The 11,631-nt window shown below is 43.8% G+C and overlaps 1 protein-coding gene across 3 annotated transcripts in view; it reads left to right on the forward strand.

Annotated features, from left to right (window-relative positions):
• Positions 1-215: 215 nt before the first annotated feature.
• Positions 216-11,631, forward strand: part of tom1l2a (target of myb1 like 2 membrane trafficking protein a) — a 19,679-nt gene continuing 8,263 nt past the window's right edge. For all 3 annotated transcript variants that reach the window (XM_008287925.1, XM_008287926.1, XM_008287927.1), the window contains exons 1-10: positions 216-289; positions 4,256-4,340; positions 6,379-6,457; positions 6,868-7,017; positions 7,786-7,920; positions 7,994-8,140; positions 8,346-8,462; positions 9,222-9,355; positions 9,685-9,727; positions 10,577-10,748. In XM_008287925.1, the coding sequence (XP_008286147.1) occupies positions 238-289; positions 4,256-4,340; positions 6,379-6,457; positions 6,868-7,017; positions 7,786-7,920; positions 7,994-8,140; positions 8,346-8,462; positions 9,222-9,355; positions 9,685-9,727; positions 10,577-10,748 (1,114 nt within the window). In that variant the 5' untranslated portion in view covers positions 216-237. The remainder of the gene's footprint in view (positions 290-4,255; positions 4,341-6,378; positions 6,458-6,867; positions 7,018-7,785; positions 7,921-7,993; positions 8,141-8,345; positions 8,463-9,221; positions 9,356-9,684; positions 9,728-10,576; positions 10,749-11,631) is intronic.

Raw genomic sequence — 11,631 nt, forward strand, 5'->3', positions numbered from 1 at the left:
AATATTTGTATATTCTTCACGTATCTTGTTCCCTATCAAATAAAATAGACGTTTATCGTGGAAAAGTGTTTGTTGAACCCAGCTCAGGGCGCTAAATATGACTGACACTGATTCCAGCCAATCGTATGGAAGCTCCAGATCATCTGAGCCAGTAGAGTTCCTGGGTGGGCGGGGCTTGGTGGTACCGCCTCTGGGCCGCAGCCTCTGTCATTCCAGAAAGGATTGTTTGTTGTCAAAATGGAGTTCTTACTGGGAAATCCGTACAGCACTCCCGTGGGCCAGTGTATAGGTACGTTAGCCGTGATTTTATTCATCGCAGGTGTTCTACTTCCTCCACAGTACGGAACTAAAGAATAAACTTGCGTCTGCTGCTTCCTACTGGAGGCTGAACCGGTGGAAATAGCTAGCTAGCAGGCATCATCGCAGCAAACGTCATCTGCTTGGAATGAGCCTTTAGCTACTGTTAGCCGGCTAACCCACCCAACTTAGTCCGCTATAATCACAAGTGCTTTACGCTAAGTCACGGTTCGCTTGTTTAGACAGTCTAGGGCAGTTTTCAAGGGACTTAAATGAGGACTGACACGAGCAGAGTCGTGGCTTAAAGTGGCTTACGGAGCCTCAGCTAACTTCCATAGTCCCTTAGTTTCTGGACCACAGTGGACCAAACTGCTTGGGCTTGTTTTGAGATGTCTGTCTTCTGTGCTGTGGTGTTGATGCTTCATTGAGGGGAGAAGAAGGTCATGTGGCCTCCCACATCCCTTTGGTGTGGTTTCAGCTATCTTTGCATCTCGCCTTGAAAAGCTACTTGAAACAAACATCAGATCCAGAGCAGTGGAAGATTATCTGTGTGTTGATCACTGAATGGCACCAATGACAGAACAGCTTCTTACCTGCAGATATGAATGTTTGTTCAGTCTAACAATGTCAAAGTGAGATCTGTCAGTGCTCAGGGATGATGAACCGCCTGCTTTGGATTGAATATCTCTCAACACTGTTTTACAGCAGCATCATCACTGCTCTGTTCCTGTTTGCAGTCAGACCACCGTCCTCACAGTGACCTGCCTCTAATATTTCCCTTCCTCATTTGTAAACAGTTTTGATTGCGTTCCTGGTGTTTATGAGGCTGTGTAAACGATCCTAAACATGTCACACAGCACTTCCTGTTGTATTAATGTTTAGTTAAACTGCTGCAAAACAGATGTGGGCTCATTTCTCACAGCATTCATTTGAGTTTTCCCTTCACCAGTAGACGGCAATCAGACTTTTTTCTTTTTGATTCTTGGATGTTTCACCTCTCATCGAAGAGGCTTCTTCAATTTTAAGTGTGTGATGGGGAGTCCGGGGTATATGCTGGACTAATGGAACTGGATGAGAAAACTAGCAAGCTCTTCTAAAAATAACAATAAGTCTCTGGCCTGTTTTTACCTGCTTTTTTCACTTTGTAGTCATAGAAACGTGGGAACCATGCGGTGCTGTAGTCAAGCTTGCTGATGCAACTGGATTGAAACAGCTTGGGAGAATCATCAAGATCATTGTTGCTTGCATTTTACTCCACAGATGCCCTTCTAGGTCGTGCAGTGAGCGTCTTGGATTTCCCCGCTTCACAGAGACGGCTGTTTCTTCGGCCAGATCTCTCCGGTTGAGTCGCTGCGCTGTGCAGAGCTGTACAGCCAGCTGTCTGTTGCAGTGGTGGTGGTCGGTACGCCTCAGCAGAAGGCCAAAGGATCAACTTACCTGGCACAAAGAACGACAGACAGACCAGGGAAATAGATGTGTGTTTAATGCAGTAGAGCCTGGTTCATAATCAGAGGTCGCAGCCTCATCCAATATTTAGACAACAACTAGTACTATTCCTGGTGCATGCAGAAAAGGAGAAAATTAGCAAACAAAATTAAGGCAAAAGATGAGGATGAGTAGGAAATGTGGGAGAGCAGAGAGAGGAAGAGTCTTAAAAGTCCACATGGTAGAGCGATGGGCCAGAGAGGGACTTTGTGGCTTTGTTGGCGAGTGCATGGCACAGCTTGCCACTGTTAAGGCCATGTGATCGACTGGCTTCACTGACGCGGTGTTGATTTCCAGGACTGAAGTGGTGGTGGGGGGGGACCATGAATTAATGCACTCAGTGGGCATTTAACTCCATTAGCAAGGCTCTGATTGTTCAGAACCGTTCCAGCATGTTGCACATGGACCGATCCGTTTTTTTCCCCCCTTTCTTTTCTTTCCTCCTCTGCCACACACTTGCGCTTTGCCCCGACTCGACATGACAATCCACTTGAGCAGATTACATGGGATATCCCAGAGCAGGTTAATTCTTCCAAACTCATGCTCTATATGCTGTACAGTCTGAAACCCAGAAGCCAGACACAGCAGTGTTTTTTTAAATGCCAGTCATGTTGGAATTTACTTCATGCCTCTTTATTTTTCTAGATAAGTGTGTTTGTAGATGCCCAAACAATCTCTTGGTGGTTTCCCAGTCTGTGACAAGTTGATTAGAGAAGGGAGTCAGAGCATGAATAAGTCATGGCTGTCAGGCTTGTCTAATGCTGAGCTTCCCAAAAGGAAGGCATCATGGCCCAGCGAGAGGCCCTTGGCCTGGGCATGACAGCCTACTCAGGGCCTCTGAGCCTCAGGGAGAGAAGCTCCTCCTGTTCAAGCTCAAGAATTGTCTAATGAGAATCTATTGAGTGTCAGTCACAGGAACTCAGTCATAGCCTGCCTCGGTAGAAAAGCCTTTTTCTTGTCTCACTGTAAGTCTCACCCAAATGACTACGATCCTAAAAGACAGCAGCATCCGTGGACGTGATGGATGGATTTGTGGGACGGCGAGGAAGGAAGAGACGGAGCGAAAGGAACAGCGATGACTGCAGCGTCACTTCATCACTGTAGCCGCTCACAGTCTGGATCACATTATTTCCTGCCTGTAGCCAAAATGCTATTAAATGGTGGGGTGGAGTGTGAAGGGGAGAACAGCTCACTGTGGCTTCTGTTTTTTGGCTGTTATGACAGTCATGGCTGAGCACACAGCTGCATCACACCCACAGCCAGTGTCACTTTCCCCTGAGATGTTGGCTTTCTACTTTCCGGCTGACTGTTTGGTTCTTTCAGTTAATTTTCTGGAGTTGGAGGCATCGGAGGAACAGGTGGTGGGCGATGTTTTACAGCACACGAGCATTTTTTTGCACAACAGCAATGTTGTGAAAGTAAAACGGAATGAAGGAGTGTTGTCGTCTCACCTGTCTCCTGATTCCTGACTCCAGACCTCATCCCAACCCTTCCGACAGAGATTAGTTTACAGTTAGGCTATAAATGGATCATGTTTGCTCAGACTGTCCACATCTCAAAAAAGGAAGCTATGAAGCAGCATAAAGCTTGTTCACCCTACTTTTTATTGCACTAACAAACTGACAGCCCCTATTGCGCTGTAGCTGCAATAATATTTTTAATTTGTCAGTTTATCATTTTGCCTATTTTCATTGATATTGTGTCACGTTTCTGTCCTTATCTGAGAAAAACTATTTCTTGTAAGAACAACATGCATCCAGGAAAAGACATTAAAGAACCTAAAAACGTACTCCTACTATTAAAACTACTTACGACTAAAAACTTTCGACTGAACACAGTGTTTTCACAGCTTTGGGAGCTCAATCAGAATAAAGGGATCCCACGTTCAAGCAGGATTTGGCAAACTTTGAATCCGAATTTGCTGAAATTTGTAAAAGTGCATTTTTTTGGTCAATGCTAAACTAAAACACGACTTCATTCATATCGCTTCTATCCACAAACTGTTGAACTGAGTGGAAGAGGACACGGGAGAGACGCCGAGCTTTTGAAGTCTGCCACCACATGCTGATTTGCTTACACAACAGTTCCACTCCCGGTATTATGTAAAATGTGGGTTGCTTTAATTAATGTGCATCAACTTAAGCGCAGGCGTCGACTGAGCCCAGATAAAATGCAGCATCATGCTGACTTGGGAAGCAGATTGCAAACTGTGAATCAAATGTCACAGCTGTAATTAACTAAAGCGACCGCCGCGGTATCGTTTGTGTCGTCAGGTGACCAACACTCATTCGCCACTAACACTCAGGGATGTTGTGTTTTTCTCCTCATGTGGTATTAACTGGGAGTAAGTTGGGTCGTGAACAACCAGCGTTAAAGCCAAAATAAAACCGTTCGGGCGTTGGTTTGTTTCATCTGTGTATAGACAGCACCACAGTGAAGTACAATAAGGCTCTGGTTGTGCTCTTTCCTCCAGAGAGGGCCACAGATGGAGGCCTGCAGAACGAAGACTGGACCCTCAACATGGAGATCTGCGACATCATCAACGAAACAGACGAGGGGTGAGCTGCTGCACCTCCTGGACTTGTGACTTGTGGCCCCACAGCGGTCTGTAATGGAACTTTCATTGTTTCATGGCACACTGGCTGAAGGAGTGACTCAAGCAAATAATACACTGACTACTGTTCTGCGCCAACAGACACCACGCCACACAAAGCCCTTTGTTTTCCTTAGGTTTCACTCACTGACTGACAGAAAGAATGAATTAAAATCCTATATCAGCCTCCCACATTGGAACATGCCCAGCCTACAGTGGTGTAAAAGACTACAAGATTCTGCAAATGTGGGAATCACAAGATTTCTTCACTGCTGCTATTGTAAATCTAGTTATTTAAACAAGAAAACTCTTTCTTTTATACATAGGTGGATGAGGATACACTGCAAATTGTTATGCAAAAACTTAGCTTTGCTTGGCCATTTCTTTTGCTCTTGTCACATTTTCCTTCACTGTGGGCTATGAAAGTAAAATTCCTTATATTATTTATTTTACATAAATATAAAAGACTTGGAATCAGCATGTATGACATTTTGTCAAGTGGCCACAGATGTCACCAACACTGGAAAAATGGTGATTCTACATAGCATAGATATATTACTGCTGACATGTTTAGTAAGTCTCCATTCTTGTCTTCTGTCTGCTTGGTGTAAACACAGCTTGCAGTCCGGCCCAGTTCAGCTGAACGTCTCTGAGTTTCTGTCACAGGACTGTTGGTCACAGCTGAACCACTCATGTCTTCACGGTTCGGCTCAAGAGCGCAGGATTTTTAGTTTTTTACAAAACCCGGTTAGAGGAAATGATTTAGTTTTGGGGATTTTTGGAAATAAGACTGTAGAATAAAGTGATTTTGATGAATTACCCAGATTTCAAGCTTAGGTTTGTTTCCCAACAGAACCCATGTCAGAGATGGGCAGGAGAGTTGAAAATCTGATGGTTGTTTTCTTTTGGTTGTTTTTACAGTTTCTGTCTCTGATAACGGATGTAATTTTGGCAACTTTTAAAATATGACATGTTTAATGGTAATTTATCTCAGCGTAGTCAAATTCAGTTGAGCTGTTAGAAGAAACAACTGAACCTGATATACTGTGCCAAAGGAGGAGAACCCCGTTTATTCCAAATGCACTTCAGATACCTTAGTGTACCTGACTTGAAATAAATACACTCAGGGGTCCCAGCAGATATCACCTTTAAGGAAAAAACAAGCTGCCTTTTTTGAGAAGAACATTTTAAATGGTTTTCTGGAATCTGTTAGTCACATTCTCCATGCCTACACACACCCATTGTCTCCACATGCGAACCCCTCGACACACACTGCAGCAGAGAAAGAGGAAGTTCAACGTCGCAGAACACAGAATTTATTGTCTTCAAGATGTTCGGCGAGATAGACGGCGTCTGGTCGGAGATTCGGGAGATTCTGCAGCTGAAAATCAATGTTTGTGAGATGTTGTCTTAACACATGCTGCTTTGTGCTTTCACATAATCAGCTATCTAATTTTACAAGTGTGACAACAGATGGCAGGCGCCGAAACACGACATAACAAAATAGACGCATCACCCAACAACAACGGGCAACTGCAGCACAGAATCATGCTGAGGACATTCTATTTACCAAACGCACTGGTGCCCAGGGACCATATATATCAGACTTTATCCTCCGTGTCAGTCCATTTCTGTCTGTTTCAGCTCCCTCGCTCAGTAAATGTGCCGTAGCTCATGAAGGAGTTCATAAAATCTTATTATGTCTCATCTGCGGTGAGGGGATGGGGAGTATTAGGCAGAGAACCAGCCTGAACTGTCTTCATGCATGGACAGCTTTTATTTTGCCTTGGGAGAGACATAGTCATGCAGAAAGACACGGGAGAGACAGATGGTGTGACAGTGCTTCTCTGTCTTAGTCAAACAGCTACACTGACAGACTGACTCGCATCTGTTATTGTGGCACAGAAAAGAGTTTATTCCAACAAAGTCAGTGATGCTATGCTCACTCTCAGCAGGGGCGCTTCTTCTGCAGCTGTAACTTTCTGTGCCGTTTCTCTCTTCAGGCCAAAAGATGCCATGAGAGCGCTGAAGAAGAGGCTGAGTGGCAACAAGAACTACAGAGAAGTGATGCTGGCGCTGACGGTAAGAAGTTCACCCTTTGAGCCGAATTTTTTTAAATTTTAAAAGCGCCAGTACGTCCACCCGGCAGCTCGGTGTGGCTTTGAACCTTTTGCTCTCTCCTCGGTGTACGGGCGACGTAAACATGCCCTCTCCTGATCCTGTGTTCCTGGTCAGCCACCGTGGGGGCTGTTTTAATCTGCCTCAAATTGCTCCTCTTTCATTTTGTTTACAGTAGCTCTGCTTTTAGAGCTGCGTTCACATCCACCCACATCTTTGATTGCTAGTTAGAAGCGTATTTTATGTTTGGCAGAAGCATCCTGTCTTCCTTTTCTCTGCTGCTTCTTACACGCAAACTTCTCCCTGCTGTTTTTTAATTTTTTTTATTTGCCAGACTTCACTGTTTGATGTTCCGTCTTTCTTTCTTTCTGCAGGTATTGGAGACGTGTGTGAAGAACTGCGGTCACAGGTTTCACGTCCAGGTGGCCAACAGAGACTTCATTGATGGTGTTCTGGTCAAAATCATCTCCCCCAAAACTAATCCTCCGACTATCGTTCAGGATAAAGTGCTGTCTCTCATTCAGGTATCACAGCTGTTTGTAGTTTTTTTCTGTCCTCGTCACACTCGTGTTGTTTTTCCTTTAGTGCTTCATAATGCCTGAAAACGTGTGAGACCTGAAGAAATGTGTGGTTTAACATAGACGGACAGTTACACTGCAGTGAAACATGATCAGCTCTGTTCAATTTCCATTCAGTTTTATTTGTATAGTGCAGTTTACAACATATGGCATCTCACAGCCTTAACATAGTCAGGTACAGACCTTATGCATTTAAAAAGAGAGCCCAACAATCCAAAGATGCCTTTGGATCTGAGCAAGCGGTCGGCAACGGTGGAAAGGAACCAAACAGCTCAGTGAGCAGAGTCGTGCAGGTCTGTGCTGGTCTCTGAGGAGTTCAGGTGGACACTGTGAACTCCTCAGAGACCAGGTGTTGTACAAGTGACTTCTGGTTACCTGGAGCCACCTCAGCCAACAGGTGGTGTTCTGTGTGTGTCTTTCTGCTGTCCTTTAAATATTTAATGCAGGAAGGAGCCCCCATGGAGATTCCTCTATCAGAGGGAGTTTACTATATACGAATATGGGAGCATGATAGAGGTTTAAATATTAATTTAGCTTTTCTTTCATTAAAACAAAATGCTGTCTGTTCTATACTGCTATGTACCGTTAACAACTTGTATTAAGATGTCTTATTTTAAAAATGTATTTTCTACTTTTTCTTACGTACATATGAAAACAGTTGCCTGTTAAAACTTTTCTCATGTTTGTTGGACGTCTTTGTGTGTGTTGTGACAGGCCTGGGCCGATGCCTTCAGGAGCAGCCCCGATCTAACCGGGGTGGTCCATATTTATGAGGAGTTGAAGAGGAAAGGCATCGAGTTCCCGATGGCAGACTTGGATGCTTTGTCTCCCATTCACACACCACAGAGAGTACGTAGAAGGAAAACACACACAGATACATGCACACAGCAGGGTCCTATACGGTTCCTTCTTTCTCATTCAGGGTACACCTGAGGTGGATCCGGCCATGATCAAGTACCTCGCCCCCGCCTCACCTGCTGCTGCTGGGACGCCTAAACCTGCCCCAGCTGCACCGGCTACACCACAGGTCTCCAGCATGCCCAGCCCCATCACTGCAACCCCTGAACAGGTGAGGAGCACCAACAGCAACCTCTGACTAATGATATTACCTTGTTGCTAGAAAGCTGGAGTCAACTTCACTCATTTGTAAGATCCGTTTAGTCAGAGTCTGTAATTACATTGTGTGGATTAAAGCAGATTACAGCGTTTTGTATCACAACGGACTCGCTGTTCTGTGCTGCTGATAATAAACAAGCTGGTCTCTGTGCTTTCAGATTGCTCGGCTGCGTAGTGAGCTGGACGTAGTGAGAGGAAACATCAAAGTCATGTCAGAGATGCTCACTGAGATGGTTCCCAGCCAGGAAGACGCCTCGGACCTGGAGCTGCTTCAGGTGGGATTATCACCTCCTCTTTAACTCGCTGAATGTCACAAACTGTCTGACGTGACTTTAGTTTAATGTTTTAATTATAACTGAAAGTGGTTTCTTAATGCATCAAAGTAAAAACAAATCAGAAGACACTTTGAATGAAACACATCAAGGTTTGTTGTCGCTTTGTGTTATTTCTGCATAAAAGATGAAAGAATACTTTGCTAACTCTATGCATTAAAATAAAACAAAATGACCACAGGCTCATGCAGAACGGTCTTCTTTATTCTGTGTATCCCTTCGCACATTCAGAGTGGCGTCAGCTGTAAAATGTTGTAATCCTGTGCAGCCACCAGGGGGCGCAATGTGTTTAGTTTTCTCACCCAGAACTTATTAAGAGCCACTTGAAGGTGGTAAAATTCCTGGAACTGGCAATTAACCAGTGTTACAGAAACTCATGCAGAGTTTAATCTCCAAAGGCCAAATCCACTCAGGTATTTGTGTCGCCTAAAAGGCCCTGGCCTCGTGCTCAGGAACCTGTGCCAGGTGTAATACAATGGCTATGTGGTACCTCTGCTGACTTTTTCCTTCTTTTTTCAGCTACTGCAGGAAAAGGCTTTTGCAGAATTAACACTAGCAAATGTGCCTGACTTTCTCAACACTGAATGCATTGCAGAAATACAGAATATATTCAGTGTATTTGTTGCACATTTTCTGAAAGTAGACACCACTCTCCATCACTTTTCTCATCTAACTGGTCTGTTGACGTGTTAATTGGTCCAGGAGCTGAACAGAACATGCAGAGCGATGCAGCAGAGAGTGGTGGAGCTGATTTCACGTGTCTCTAACGAGGAGGTGACGGAGGAGCTTCTACATGTCAACGATGACCTCAACAACATTTTCCTTCGATATGAGAGGTACTTGTAATTAAGCAACCAATTATGTTTGTGTTGCACAACGAGGACCGACGATGTCATGGTGACATGACTGAAAAATCCACCATTTTTTTGTTCTTTTCTTTCATAGCAGGATTGTGAATACTGTACCTAAAGCTGTGATTTGGTTTTACCTGGTTTTACATCAGAAAGTGAAGCACTGGGCATAATTTGTTCTTTTTTAGCGTTCTGTGGTTTGTGACTGCTAGCATCTCGCTTTCATCTGTTTTTTTGCAAATGAGAGACGTGTAAGCATTTGAACCTCACAGCATGTGGTAAAACACTGAAAGGTTTTTTTCTGTTGCTCACAGGTATGAGAGGTACAGATCAGGCAGAGCTGCACAGAACAACGGGGTGAGTACCATCAATGGAAATCAAACGCCCCAAATAGGTTCGCTTGTTTTCAGAAATGTGTTCTTACGCTTCAGTACATCTACATTTGTGGCAATTTGTCCAACATTAAAGGTGCTATGGCATATGTTTAAATCAGCCCATCTTAGTATCTGAACTAATAAATACCATTTACCGTCTATTACAGCAAACCCAGTCCCCGCAGCATTAATATGTAATGCAAGTGAAAAGCTTTTTAACACTGGAAGGAGCAAAGCACTTCCAATCTGCTAAAATAAAGTGTACTCTTGCCAGCATCAGTCATTTGCCAGCGGAGGACTGGGTCGTCTCTCACTACATCCCACATAGCTGTTTGTGTTTGGGTTGTGTTGATCTTTTTGTGTGCTCTGTCTGTTTGTGTTGTGGCTAGCTGATGGAGGCAAGTATGACACCAGTACCACGTTCAGTCCCAGCCAGTGCGCTGTGATGAACAGGGTGATGGATGTTAACACGTCTGCTGTGTGGTGCTAATGCTTAGCCCCGTGTGATGTGTAAACATCAGTGGAAAACTACATGTTTTATGTCCTTCCTTTCCCTGTAAATGACCTTTTTCCTCACGTGTGTAGCCTCATGCAACAGTTTATTCGACCCCCGATACTGTTCCTTTGCAGAGCCTCCAATCCACAACCCACAAGGTTTTCTTAAATTGCTTAGTCAATCCTGTAGATTTCTGTAGCTGCAAAGTGTTCCTTTATACACTCGAACATCCCCAACAAAGTTATATTATTCCCTCATCTTTATTTGCTAGCTGAACTCAAAGCACTGCATAGTCCTTGTATTTGTTGTTAACCTCAGTTGTCTATCCTGTTCCAGATGTTAAGTGAAGCCACAGAAGACAATCTGATAGACCTGGGTCCAGGCTCTCCTGCTGTGGTCACCCCCAGGGTCACATCCAGCCCTCCACCCCCATCCACAGCTGAAGCCTCAGCCTTCCCAGCCCACACCGCCACCAACGCCTCCCTGTCCACTGCACTGGCTGGTCTTGGTGAGAGCAAAATAAGAAAGTGTTCAGACTCCTTTACTCTATGCACACTTTACTGTGTTGCAGATGGATTTTTGCATGAATCAAATGGCCTTTTTCCCATCAGTCTACATCCAACAACCCATAACAACGAAAGGAAAACATGCTGTTAGAATGTATTGTGACTTTATTAAAGGTAAATAACTGAATTCAGACCCTGCTGTGGTTCCAAATTGTGGTCGCATCAATCCTTCAGATATGTCTGGAACCTGACTGGAGTCCAGCTGTGGTAAACTGAATGAACTGGAAATAGTATAGAAACCTGGGTATGTATATGTACAAGCTCTCCGAAATTATATTTCGAATGCTAAAATATAATTACTGTTGTTTCCCATGAATTTTCAGATTTACTGTTTTACAAAAAAAACTGAAAAAAGTATTTGCACATTATCATTTCTTCTTAAGAGGTCAAATTATAGTTATTTACCTACATTCCTAAACAGAAAAATTAGTTTTAGTGATGAATGTTATGCTTGATTAGTAAGCCAGTGAGTCGGCTCAGATTTGGATATTAAAAGGTCAAACTGGTAAAACGGGGAGAGCTGAGTGGCATTACAGCACTTCATGATGCTGGATGGTCTATAAATATACATGGTCTATACATATCTATATATCTATATAGAGATATCTATATATAGATATAGATATATAGATACACACACACACCCAGTGCTTAACAAATTAGACAGGTGGTGTAATACATTTGTTATATATACAATTCAGACTGAACGTAAGGTTAAAAACCCAACTGAATGTGAGTGTGCTTGGTTGTCTGTCTCTAAGTGTAGCCCTGTGATAGACTGGTTACCTGTCCAGGTGAACCTGCCTTCACCCTGAGTCAGCTGGG

Source organism: Stegastes partitus, unplaced genomic scaffold, assembly GCF_000690725.1.
Source record: "Stegastes partitus isolate 25-593 unplaced genomic scaffold, Stegastes_partitus-1.0.2 Scaffold528, whole genome shotgun sequence".
NCBI classification, from domain to species: domain Eukaryota; kingdom Metazoa; phylum Chordata; class Actinopteri; family Pomacentridae; genus Stegastes; species Stegastes partitus.